The following is a 14,227-nucleotide window of genomic DNA, read 5'->3' as shown; positions in this document are numbered from 1 at the left end:
ACTAACAGGCTCTATGTCTCACACAGGAACTATGCCACAGACAGGCGCTATGCTGTACACAGGCACTATGCCGCAGACAAGTGCCATGCCACACACAGGCGCTATGCCACACACAGGTGCTATGCCGCACACAGAAACTATGTCGCACACAGGCGCTATGCTGCACACAGCTGCTATGCCGCAGACAGGAGCTATGCCGCACACAGGTGCTGTGCCGCTCATTGGCGCTATGCCACACACAGAAGCTATGCCACTCACAGGTGCTATGCTATGCTGCACACAGGCACTATCCTGCACACAGGAGTTATGCCACTAACTGGCTCTATGCCTCACACAGGCACTATTCCGCACATAGGCACTATGCCGCACACAGGCGCTATGCTATGCTGCACACAGGCACTATGACACAGACAGGTGCTATACTATGCTGCACACAGGCACTATGCCGCACACAGGTGCTATGCCACACAAAGGAGCTAAGCCGCACACAGGCGCTATGCTGCACACAGAAGCTATGCCACAGACAGACGCTATGCTGTACACAGGCACTATGCCGCAGACAAGTGCTATTTCACACACAGGCGCTATGCCGCACACAGGTGCTATGCCGCACACAGAAACTATGTCGCACACAGGCGCTATGCAGCACACAGCTGCTATCCCACAGACAGGAGCTATGCCACTTACAGGTGCTATGCTATGCTGCACACAAGCACTATGCCGCACACAGGAGTTATGCCACTAACAGGCTCTATGTCTCACACAGGAGCTATGCCACACACAGGCGCTATGCTGCTCACAGAAGCTATGCCACAGACAGGCGCTATGCTGTACACAGGCACTATGCCGCAGACAAGTGCCATGCCACACACAGGCGCTATGCCACACACAGGTGCTATGCCGCACACAGAAACTATGTCGCACACAGGCGCTATGCTGCACACAGCTGCTATGCCGCAGACAGGAGCTATGCCGCAAACAGCTGCTATGCCACACATTGGCGCTATGCCACACACAGGAGCTATGCCACTCACAGGTGCTATGCTATGCTGCACACAGGCACTATGCTGTACACAGGAGTTATGCCACTAACTGGCTCTATGCCTCACACAGGAGCTATGCCACACACAGGCACTATCCCGCACACAGGCGCTATGCTATGCTGAACTGACAAAGATAGTTTCCGCACAGACCTCTATAAACCCTAATTTAATCTTGAATGCGTATAAATTTGATTAATTTATTAATTACAAAGTCCTATGATCCCCAATTATACATATGTATCATATATAGAATTCAATAATGAGGGATGTGCCACCACCAGACTTATATATAGATACAAAAACAGAAAGAAGAAGTCTATTAGGCAGTGCACTGGGACTGATATAAGTAAAATATAACTTTTATTAATATATATTAAAAGAACACATCTAACTAACTGAAACCTAATTTAAATAGGATATTCTAAACCATGATATTATAACTGTGATTAGAACCGCAGCCTGACATCAGAAACTATATAATGTGGATGAACTAATAACAAATATTGCTCAATCGAGTGACAGAAAATTGTATTCTAGTCACCATACTGTGATAAAAGCACATCTACATATAGCAGGAGTTCTGCTTTTGCTGGTTAATATAATAAATGAATATCTGACATACAATAAGATAAGTTATAAGTCATATACAAGCAGGAATCAGGCAATATATCAGGTTCTATATCCATTCATGAACATCGATATTATCATAAAGTTTGCCACTAAATTAGTTTGTATATAAACATTCATCAAAATCTGTACATCAGATTGTAACTGGTACAATTTTACATACGATCTAATACATTATCACTCCATTAGATTGATCTTATCCAGAGATATCATTAGGTTATTTATTTTCATACCCATGCAGCCAATCATACTCACCACTAGAATTATCATATAATTTCTACAGTGGAACACAGTGATTTTATATTGTATTATAACATAACATTCACATAGTCACTTTTCTCTTATTAAATTTCACTTTGTAGTTTTTATCATTCTAAATGATATTTTAATATTTCGTATTGAGCTTTGGTTTCAGTTAGTTAGATGTGTTCTTTTAATATATATTAATAAAAGTTATATTTTACTTATATCAGTCCCAGTGCACTGCCTAATAGACTTCTTCTTTCTGTTTTTGTATCTGCTATGCTATGCTGCACACAGGCACTATATTATGCTGCACACAGGCACTATGCGCACACAGGTGCTATGCCACAGAAAGAAGCTATGCCACACACAGGCGCTATGCTGCACACAGAAGCTATGCCACAGACAGGCGCTACGCTGTACACAGGTACTATGCCGCAGACAAGTGCCATGCCACACACAGGTGCTATGCCGCACACAGAAACTATGTCGCACACAGGCACTATGCTGCACACAGCTTCTATCCTGCAGACAGGAGCTATGCTGCTCACAGGTGCTATGCTGCACACAAGCACTATGCCACACACAGGTGCTATGCTGCACACAGGAGTTATGCCACTAACAGGGTCTATGTCTCACACAGGAGCTATGCCACACACAGGCGCTATGCTGTACACAGGCACTATGCCGCAGACAAGTGCCATGCCACACACAGGTGCTATGCCGCACACAGAAACTATGTCGCACACAGGCGCTATGCCGCAGACAGGAGCTATGCCGCACACAGCTGCTATGCCGCACATTGGCGCTATGCCACACACAGAAGCTATGCCACTCACAGGTGCTATGCTATGCTGCACACAGGCACTATGCTGCACACAGGAGTTATGCCACTAACTGGCTCTATGCCTCACACAGGAGCTATGCCACACACAGGCACTATGCCGCACACAGGCGCTATGCTATGCTGCACACAGGCACTATGCCGCACACAGGCACTATGCTGCACACAGGCACTATGCTATGCTGCACACAGGTGCTATGACACACACAGGCGCTATACTATGCTGCACACAGGCACTATGCCGCACACAGGTGCTATGCCACACAAAGGAGCTATGCCGCACACAGGTGCTATGCCGCACACAGAAACTATGTCGCACACAGGCGCTATGCTGCACACAGCTGCTATGCCGCAGACAGGAGCTATGCCGCACACAGGTGCTATGCCGCTCATTGGCGCTATGCCACACACAGAAGCTATGCCACTCACAGGTGCTATGCTATGCTGCACACAGGCACTATCCTGCACACAGGAGTTATGCCACTAACTGGCTCTATGCCTCACACAGGCACTATTCCGCACATAGGCACTATGCCGCACACAGGCGCTATGCTATGCTGCACACAGGCACTATGACACAGACAGGCGCTATACTATGCTGCACACAGGCACTATGCTGCAAACAGGTGCTATGCCACACAAAGGAGCTAAGCCGCACACAGGCGCTATGCTGCACACAGGCACTATGCCGCAGACAAGTGCCATTTCACACACAGGTGCTATGCCGCACACAGGTGCTATGCCGCACACAGAAACTATGTCGCACACAGGCGCTATGCAGCACACAGCTGCTATCCCACAGACAGGAGCTATGCCACTTACAGGTGCTATGCTATGCTGCACACAAGCACTATGCCGCACACAGGAGTTATGCCACTAACAGGCTCTATGTCTCACACAGGAGCTATGCCACACACAGGCGCTATGCTGCTCACAGAAGCTATGCCACAGACAGGCGCTATGCTGTACACAGGCACTATGCCGCAGACAAGTGCCATGCCACACACAGGCGCTATGCCACACACATGTGCTATGCCGCACACAGAAACTATGTCGCACACAGGCGCTATGCTGCACACAGCTGCTATGCCGCAGACAGGAGCTATGCCGCACACAGCTGCTATGCTGCACATTGGCGCTATGCCACACACAGGAGCTATGTCACTCACAGGTGCTATGCTATGCTGCACACAGGCACTATGCTGCACACAGGAGTTATGCCACTAACTGGCTATATGCCTCACACAGTCACTATTCCGCACATAGGCACTATGCCGCACACAGGCACTATGCTATGCTGCACACAGGCACTATGGCACACACAGGCACTATACTATGCTGCACACAGGCACTATGCCGCACACAGGTGCTATGCCACACAAAGGAGCTATGCCGCACACAGGCGCTATGCTGCACACAGAAGCTATGCCACAGACAGGCGCTATGCTGTACACAGGCACTATGCCACAGACAAGTGCCATGCCACACACAGGCGCTATGCCACACAGGTGCTATGCCGCACACAGAAACTATGTCACACACAGGCGCTATGCTGCACACAGCTGCTATGCCGCAGAAAGGAGCTATGCCGCACACAGGTGCTATGCCGCACAAAGTAGCTATGCCGCACACAGGCGCTATGCCACACACAGAAGCTATGCCACAGACAGGCGCAATGCTGCACACAGCTGCTATGCCGTAGACAGGAGCTATGCCGCTCACAGGTGCTATACTATGCTGCACACAGGCTCTATGTCTCACACAGGAGGTATGCCGCACACAGGCGCTATGCCGCACACAGGCACTATGCCGCACACAGGCACTATGCCGTACAAAGGAGCTATGCCGCACACAGGTGCTATGCCACACACAGAAACTATGTTGCACACAGGCACTATGCTGCACACAGCTACTATGCCGCACACAGGAGCTATGCGGCTCACAGGTGCTATGCCGCAGACAGGAGCTATGCCACTCACAGATGCTATGCTATGCTGCACACACACACTATGCCGCACGCAGGCGCTATTCCACACACAGGAGCTATGCCCACACAGGCGCTATGCTGCACACAGGAGCTATGCCACACACAGGCGCTATGCCGCACACAGGCGCTAAGCTATGCTGCACACAGGCACTATGCCATACACAGGCGCTATGCCGCACATAGGAGCTATGCCACACATAGGCTCTATGCCACACACAGGCGCTATGCTGCACACAGACACTATGCCGCAGACAGGCGCTATACCGCACACAAGCGCTATGATGCACACAGGAGCTATGCCACACACAGGCTCTATGCCACACACAGGCACTATGCCACACACAGTGGGGGTATGGGTGCTGACCTACTGCTGGCACTTGTAGTTCCACAAGTGCAAAAGGGCAGGCATGCTGGCACCTGTATTTCCACTGTAAAATACAATAGTTTTCTACTATTTTACACTTTATTACCCCCGTACTAAGCCTGGGGTATTGGGATAGGGGGGACCCCTTTTTTGGGTGATCCCACCTCCCTTGAGATCCCTGGCTTGGCCTGACTGGCTTGGGGTGAGGATGCTTTGGCCATGGAGACCCGGTAATAGGGTCTCCTGGCTGTGGCTTTACACCCCGGTTGGTTTGTGTGCGGTGCTGGTTTTAAATATAGGGGACCACTATGCAATTTTTTTCTCCCTATATTTAAAACCAGCACTGACCCTGCAGCCAGGTGCTGGTTCCTAAGTTACGAGGAACTCTACTCTATTTTGTTCCCCATAATTTTTGGAACCAGGACTGGCTTACCAGTCTGGGGCTGGTTATTGCTTTTGGGGCTGGACCCAAAGTCATTTTTTTTAAATAAAAACATTATACATTAACTACACATGCAGAAACATACACAAATCACACTGATCTGTGTATGTTTCTGCTAAACTCACAGCTTAGGAAGATGAGTATTTGAAACTTCAATTTCTCTGTGAGTTTGCTGTAATCACACCCAAGATTGAAATCTCGAATCTTAGTAAATTTGCAAATTGCATCTCTTTCATGAAAAGTACTTCCCAGTTTGCCCAATGTTGAGAAGATCTGAGTATTATGAGTGAGATTAAAGAACTCTCTCCCAAACTCGAGTTTGCCTTTACTAAATTTGCCAGATGAAAAACATGCCTAAACGCACCCGAGATTGCCATCTAAACCAAACTTGAATTTTAGTAAATTTACCCCATAGAATAAACAAATTTCTTCTACTAACTGGTAAGGGTCATAAATGGGAAACATCTCTTCGTCAGAAGGTTTCATACATCTCCCCCCAAGAAGGCTGGTGTAGGAGGTGCTTGCCCATAGGTTAGGGCCACACATGTGGCATAGCAGCTCACAGCAGTAAACAGTGAACTTCCAGCGAGCAATGTTGGGTGGATACTTTTCACAGAAAGTGCTGTTACAGCTACTGCCATTTCCATGGCTATGGCGTTATTCAGGATCAGAGTGTCCCAAACAACCACAGATGTTTATGCTTCAATGCCTGTGGCATCTGATTCCGAGGTTGGTTGCCCACAGTCCATCCCATGGTTGTCTCTGGCTTTGCTGTATTTCAGAAATCAAAGAAGCTTCATGAAGGAGTCAATGATGTTTAAATGTGATCTTGTTAATGCCATTATATGAAAGTGTTGGACACTGGGGCTTTTGAAAATCTCCATCACCTTCATAGGTGTAAGCTTGGCATGAGCTCAGTAGCAACCAAAAGGATTCTGTCTGCTCCGGTAGGGCCTGTTCTCTGTGTTATGGTGGAGCAAGTAGCAGTAGAACCCATTGAAGAAGGAGAAGTCATCAGGCCCAAAACACATGCAGCATGCTGTGAGTGCCCCTATCAGTTGTGTGACCGCTGTCTTGAAGTATGATAAACGCCGCCATTCAACTCAGTCCAAACTGAAATTTGGTATTGGTTATCCAACTCTTGGCAAGACATTTTTGGCAATTTACATCTTCTGAACCACAGTTCACCATACATCTGACTATCCACCAAGTCAATGAGACTTGTGGGTATTGTAGTTTTGCAACAGTTGGGACCACAGAAATTTCTCCTTGGTGTAGGACGCCGTTCCAATGACTATAAAACCACTTTAGTAGTTTGTAGTTTCTCCTGGCAGTGAACGTGTTTAAAGCAGATCAACACTGATTATTTTCAGTCCCACTGATCACACACCCAGCATTTTCCTAGTGCCAGAGCAATCAAACCTAATTAGGAACAGAATCCTTGTGTATGTCAGGGTAAACATATGATTTAATCCCACGTGTTAATGGTGAAGCTCGGCTGATATTGACTGAAACCTGTCATTTTCCCCATCCTCATACCCCTTCCAAAAAGGGACTTTCTGAAGGCAAGGGAAAGTTATTTTCAAAAGCGGAGCCTGTGTGATTTCACGAATGAATTATTAATGGTTTTCTTCTTAAAGCTTTTCATGATTGCAATTAGGTGTGCACTTCACTGCAGGCTGTGGGGAAATGCATAATACTGATGTGAGAGGAACATTTTCACATCAAAGGGCGATAATGTAAGTTGCTCAGAGACTCCATCTGACTGTCTCTCTTTGTTGAGTGTTGTAATTATTGTCAACTAAAGGTTGCTGAAATGTAATGAGACAGTTACCATGTACGAGTGTTCTGACTTATACAGACTAAATTCCGTGTCTGACCCGGAGGTTGGAATAGGGTTCCAAACCGGATCAGACCCGGAATTTAGCTGGCGCCGACCCAGGATATTCCCGAGTCGGCGCTGTTTACATCGCAGCCAGGTCTGCAGAGACCCGGCTTTTTCAGCGTTGAAGTGGACGCTTGGGGATGACGTCATTTCCAAGCGCTACTGAAGCCTGCCAATCGGCAGGCATGCGGCACAATCCAGGACATCGTGACTCGGATCGCGCCGTTTACACTGCAGGGTTTCACGGGTTATTCCCGTGTTAAACCCTGCAAGTTACCTGGGTTGGATTGCCGACAACTCCACCCGGGAATCCAACCCTGTCCCCTTTTACACTAAGGAGCTACCTGGGTTAACTCTGCAATAACCCGGGTTTTCCCAATCACCTATCATATTTCCTATGGCTCCTGCAGTATGTAAGGAAAGCGAAGAATGGGAAAATTGTCCCCACTGCCTCTCATGCTGGGACAGAGGCTTCTCTGGTGCACATGTAGTATGCCAAATATATTTGTAGCTGTTATTAAGGGTGATTGCTACAGGCCCGATGTTACCTGGTTGCAGTATGAGGTGAGGGTTCAGCTTCTTTTTATGACACCAACCTTTGGCAATGCCCATTGTAGCACCTCCTCCACACCACAACAGAAAGGCAAGGAGTCCCAAACCTAACACAGTGAATACACACAAGGTTAAGTGCAATAAACCTACTCTCCACTTGAAAAGATTTGTAATTTGGGATGCAATCACGTAGGACCTGTACTGCGGCACCTGTTTAGATTCTGACCATCGGGAATCTGTGTTCAGCAGTGCACATCCTATTAAAACTGCATTTACTATGACTAACTAACCTCCTAGAGGTTCTAATGCACCAAAACAGAATTTCCACACCGATAATTTCAAAGGTTTATCAATGACATGGGCTGCGATATATAAACACTCAACACTTTAAGGTATTAGGGTGAATCTAGCAAGGCTTCCTTATGATTCAGCTACTATCAATAACCTCACAAGAATAATGGTTTAATCCTACAGACCTATTATTTTGATGGTGCACTCCAAGAACAGCAACTATTCAAACACTTGATCATTGTCAGCAGCAATAAACTGCGGCCCAAGTACACTGTCCATCCAATAGGTGGAACCCTCTATTCTCTGGGTGCAATAACAGCGCTTGTAAAAAGAGTTTGGACTTGAACGTTGGTAGCCCGGGCCACATACAGAACATTAGTTAAGTGCTCTGTTGGGGCACTTTTATATGAAGGATGGTTTATATTACGGGCACTTTGATATGAAGGATACAAAACATGGTCTGCTCTAGGGATGAGCGGGTTCGGATTTATGGAATCCGAACCCCCCCGAGCCCACCCGATCAGAGTCGGATCCGAGTCAGGCTCGAGTTTTCCCGCCTGACTCGGATCTGAAATCGAGGCAAAACATCATCATCCTGCTGTTGGATCTCGCGGGTTTTGGATTCCATAAAAGGTCCCCGCGTCGGCGCCATTTTTCACTCCGGCTGTGGACAGAGAAGAGGGAGGGTGGGAGTTAGGGCTGGCTGGGCTGTGTTGTGCTGCTGTTGTCCATAGGGGCTGTGTCCACTCCTCCATAGTCCATAGGGGATGGCTGGGCTGTGTTGTGCTGCTGTTGTCCATAGGGGCTGGCTGGACTGTGTTGTGCTGCTGTTGTCCATAGGGGCTGGCTGGACTGTGTTGTGCTGCTGTTGTCCATAGGGGCTGGCTGGGCTGTGTTGTGCAGTCAGTTGTCCATAGGGGCTGTGTCCACTCCAAAGTCTACAGGGGTATTGTAACCCCCAAAGTGCACTACAAATAAAATAAAAAAAAAAAACATTTTTCTGTGTTTGTGAATTGTGTGCGCTGTAGCCGCACGTGCATCAACAAAGTAGCGCCAAGCATGCGCCTGTGTCATAAATCAAGGGCCGGCTGACTCATCTGTTAAAGGGTGCTGTAACCCCCAAAGTGCACTCCAAAAAAAAAAATTCTTCTTTTCTGTGTTTGTGAATTGTGTGCGCTGTAGCTGAATGTGCAACAACAAAGTAGCACCAAGCGTGCGCCTGTGTCATAAGTAAAGGGCCGGCTGGCTCATCTGTTAAAGGGTGCTGTAACCCCCAAAGTGTACTACAAAAAAAATAAACTAATATTTTTTTCTGTGTTTGTGAATTGCATGCGCTGCAACCGCACGTGCATCAACAAAGTAGCGCCAAGCGTGTGCTTGTGTCATAAATCAAGGGCCGTCTCGCTCATCTGTTAAAGGGTGCTGTAACCCCCAAAGTGCACTCCACAAAAAAAAAATTCTTCTTTTCTGTGTTTGTGAATTGGGTGCGCAGTAGCCGCACGTGCATCAACAAAGTAGCAGCGCCAAGCGTGCGCCTGTGTCATAAGTAAAGGGATGGCTGGCTCATCTGTTAAAGGGTGCTGTAACTCCCAAAGTCCACTCCAAAAAAAAAAAAATTCTCCTTTTCTGTGTTTGTGAATTGTGTGCACAGTAGCTGCACGTGCATCAACAAAGTAGCAGCGCCAAGCGTGCGCCCGTGTCATAAATCAAGGGCCGGCTGGCTCGTCTGTTAAAGGGAGCTGTAACCCCCAAAGTGCACTCCTAAAAAAGAAAATAATCTTCTTTTCTGTGTTTGTGAATTGTGTGCGCAGTAGCCGCACGTGCATCAACAAAGTAGCAGTGCCAAGCGTGCGCCTGTGTCATAAGTAAAGGGCCGGCTGGCTCACCTGTTAAAGGGTGGTGTAACCCCCAAAGTGCACTCCAAAAAAAATTAAAAATTCTTCTTTTCTGTGTTGTGAATTGTGTGCGCAGTAGCCGCACGTGCATCAAGAAAGTAGCAGTGCCAAGCGTGCGCCTGTGTCATAAATCTGTTAAAGGGTGGTGTAACCCCCAAAGTGCACTCCAAAAAAAATTAAAAAATTCTACTTTTCTGTGTTTGTGTGCGCCTTAGCTGCACATATATATCAATATAACATAAATGGAGAACAAAAATTTGTCCGATAAAAACAAAATTGGGAAAGATCAAGAACCACTTCCTTCTAGTGCTGAAGCTGCTGCCACTAGTCATGTCATAGACGATAAAATGCCATCAACGTCGTCTGCCAAGCCCGATGCCCAATGTCATAGTAGAGTGCATATTAAATCTCAAATGGCAAATTCAGGAAAATTACCTTAAAAAAAAAATTAAATCATCTGAGGAGAAATGTAAACTTGCCAATATGCCATTTACAACACAGAATGGCAAGGTCTTTCCCTATGTTCATGACTAGTGCTTCAGCTTCACATGATGATGGAAGCCCTGCTCCCGCTACAAAAATCAAACGAGTTAAGCTGGCAAAAGCACAGCAAAGAACTGTGCGTTCTAAGAAGATATCACAAATCCCCAAGGAGAGTCCAAGTGTGGCGGCGGTTGCGATGCCTGACCTTCCCAGCACTGGACAGGAAGTGGTGGCTCTTTCCACCATTTGCACGCCCTCTGCAAGTGGAAGGAGCACCCACAGTCCAGTTGCTGATATTCAAATTGAAGATGTCACTGTTGAAGTACAACAGGATGAGGATATTGGTGTAGCTGGCGCTGAGGAGGAAGTTGATGAGGAGGATTCTGATGTTGATGTGGTTTGTTTAAATCAGGCTCCAGGGGAGACAGTTGTTGTCCGTGGGATGAAAAAGCCCATCACGGTCATGCCTGGGCAGAAGACCATGCATTCCACCTGTTTGTTCTGGCAATATTTCTATCCAAATCCGGAGAACAACTGTCTTGCCATATGTACCATATGTAAAGGTGAAATAAGTAGGGGTAGGGACGTTAACCACCTAGGAACATCCTCCCTTATACGTCACCTGCAGCGCATTCATAAAAAGTTACTGTCAAGTTCAGAAACTTTGGCCAAGACCGTAAGCAGTCCAGGGACCCCTAAATCCTGTTGTCCTGTTGTATCCAAGCGCTTGAAAACCACACCATCAACTCCCTCCTTGTCAATTTCCTTCTTAGTCAGGATCGGAAGTGGCCCTGGAGGCCATGTCACTGGCATGACTGTCTCTCCTATCCAGGATTCCTCCAAAGGATCCTGCATTGCTATGCCTACTGCTGCCGCTGCTGCTGTTGCTGCTGGGAGTCGTTCATCATCCCAGAGAGGAAGTAGGAACACCACTACTTCTTTTACTAAACAATTGACGCTCAAACAGTCCTTAGAGAGGAGGATGAAGTGCGACAGCAGTCATCCTGAAGCAAAGCGGATAACTGAGGCCTTGACTGCTATGTTGGTTTTAGACGTGTGTCCGGTATACGCCATTAGTGCAGTGGGATTTAGACAATTGACGGAGGTAGTGTGTCCCCGGTACCAAATTCCCGTCTAGATTCCACTTCACTAGGCAGGCGATACCGAGAACGTACAGAGACGTCAGAAAAAGTGTCCTCAGTGTCCTAAAAAATGCGGTTGTACCCAATGTCAAATTAACCACGGACATGTGGACAAATGGAACAGGGCAGACTAAGGACTATATGACTGTGACATCCCACTGGGTAGATGTATCGCCTTACGCAGCAACAACAGCAGTGTCACCAGTAGCCGCAGCTCAGATACGCCAGCTCGTTCCAAGGCAGGCTACGCTGTGTATCACCGGTTTCAGTAAGAGGCACATTGCTGACAACCTCTTAGAGAAACTGAGGGAAATCATCACACAATAAATTTGGTGGTGTAGAATTTTCTGAAACACAACAAGGACGTGCAGGAGACGCTTTGGGTGGCCCGAAAAATTTCTGGCCACTTTCGCCATTCAGTGACTGCGTGCCGAAGACTGGAGCACAAGCAAACACACTTGAACCTGCCCTGCCATCACCTGAGGCAAGAGGTTTTGACGCGGTGGAACTCAACCCTCTCTATGCTTCAGAGGATGGAGGAGAAGCAAAAGGCCATTCAAGCCTATACATCCACCTATGACATAGGCAAAGGAGGGGGTATGCACCTGACTCAAGTGCAGTGGAGAATGATTTCCGTGTTGTGCAAGGTTCTCCAGCCCTTCGAACTTGCCACACGTGAAGTCAGTTCAGACACTGCCAGCTTGAGTCAGGTCATTCCCCTCATCAGGCTTTTGCAGAAGCAACTGGAGAAAGTGAAGAAGGAGCTAAGATGGAGCGTTTCTGCTCGGCATGTGGGACTTGTGGATGAAGCCCTTCATTCCCTTTGACAGGATTCGAGGGTGGTCAATCTGTTGAAATCAGACCACTACATTTTGGCCATCGTGCTCGATCCTAGGTTTAAAGCCTATGTGGTATCTCTCTTTCCGGCCGACACAAGCCTGCAGAGGTGCAAAGACCTGCTGGTGAAAACACTGTCAGCTGAAGCGGAACGTGACAGGTGTTCAGAATAGACTGGAAATGAGTGGAAATTAATGTTATTGAGGTTAATAATAGCATAGGAGCAGAAAAGCCCACAAATTCTGTGATTTTATCTGTATTTATGCTTTTTTTTAAAAAAAATACAGATCCAAAACCCAAAACACAGAAGGGTGATTTTGGCAAAACTAATCCAGATCCAAAACACGAAGAAAGATCCAGATTCAAAACCAAAACACAAAACACGAAAAGTGGCTGGTACACCCCTAGTCTGTTCTCACCCAATCTGACCACACGATGATATGCAAACACTGACGGCTCCAGAGGTGGGGCTGTAGCACAGTTCTAAATTCAAATAGGGGAGCCACACATGTGCAACTTGCAGATGCTTGACACAGCTTACAGTACTACAGGTCCCAGACTGACTGTTCCCATTTTCTTGCAGCATCAGGGATCAGCTTTGGTATTGCTGCTGCAGGTAACAAAGATTTACACTCTCCTTAAATACTGGGTATCTCTGTATTGCAGGCTATAACTTCCAGCTTACATCTACTTTCAGTCTCTCTTATCACTTCTCAGCCGGTTCTCTGTGGCGTGACCACCTTCAACTACACAAATCCAGTAGACATAAATTGGGGTATCTCAGTGGAGTCTTTGCCTAGACTCAACTCCCAACTCCAGCAGACCCCTCTGTAAGCACTGCAATACGCTCTGCTCCAGGGCACAGACACCAGCTTGGACTTCCCCTTGGACTTATGGGGCATGTAGTCCTGAGGGAGGTTACCATAACAACCATCAGTCTACACCTGTGACACGTTGCAGCATACAGGGTTACAGTATCACAAAATGGGTCTGATTCAGAGATGGACGAGGTTCATGCGCGACTGCAATTTCTCATGGAGTCGCAAGTGTGAAACTATGCAAATGTCAGTTTAAGCATTCCTCTTGTGTACTTCCGTGTGATGGACTCAGCAAGTCCTGAGATACCCACTTTTATATCTGATCAATGCTCAACTGTGCTGGCTGATCTGATCTCTGCACCATCAAATCACCATCTGTCACAGCATCAACTCCTCAAGCAGCCACTGCCTGGCGCAGAGTAACACTTGTAAATTTATTAAAATATGACCACTGAGGCTTTATTGCTGGGAAAGAGAACATAGCCGCATACAGAAACATGCCCATGCCACTCCTATAACATGCCCATGCCACTCCCATAACATGACCATGCCACTCCCATAACATTAACATGCCACTTCCATAACATGCCCTTGCCACTCCCATAACATGCACATGCCACTCCCACAACATGCCCATGCCACTCCAATAACATGCCCATGCCACTCCCATAACATGCCCTTTACACTCACATAACATGCACATGCCACTTCAATAACACGCCCATACAACTCCCATAACATGCCCATGTCACTCTCATAACACGTCCATGCCAC

General features: G+C 47.3%; 1 protein-coding gene across 1 annotated transcript in view; it reads left to right on the top strand.

Annotated features, from left to right (window-relative positions):
• Positions 1-13,469, top strand: part of LOC148535126 (uncharacterized) — a 36,492-nt gene extending 23,023 nt beyond the window's left edge. Inside the window, exon 4 of the mRNA XM_088464505.1 lies at positions 13,302-13,469. Coding sequence (XP_088320631.1) covers positions 13,302-13,469 — 168 coding nt within the window. The remainder of the gene's footprint in view (positions 1-13,301) is intronic.
• Positions 13,470-14,227: the final 758 nt, after the last annotated feature.

This window comes from Taudactylus pleione, unplaced genomic scaffold (assembly GCF_031769625.1).
Source record: "Taudactylus pleione unplaced genomic scaffold, aTauple2 ptg000061l, whole genome shotgun sequence".
NCBI classification, from domain to species: Eukaryota; Metazoa; Chordata; class Amphibia; order Anura; family Myobatrachidae; genus Taudactylus; species Taudactylus pleione.
This window is presented reverse-complemented; position numbering and strand designations above follow the sequence as displayed.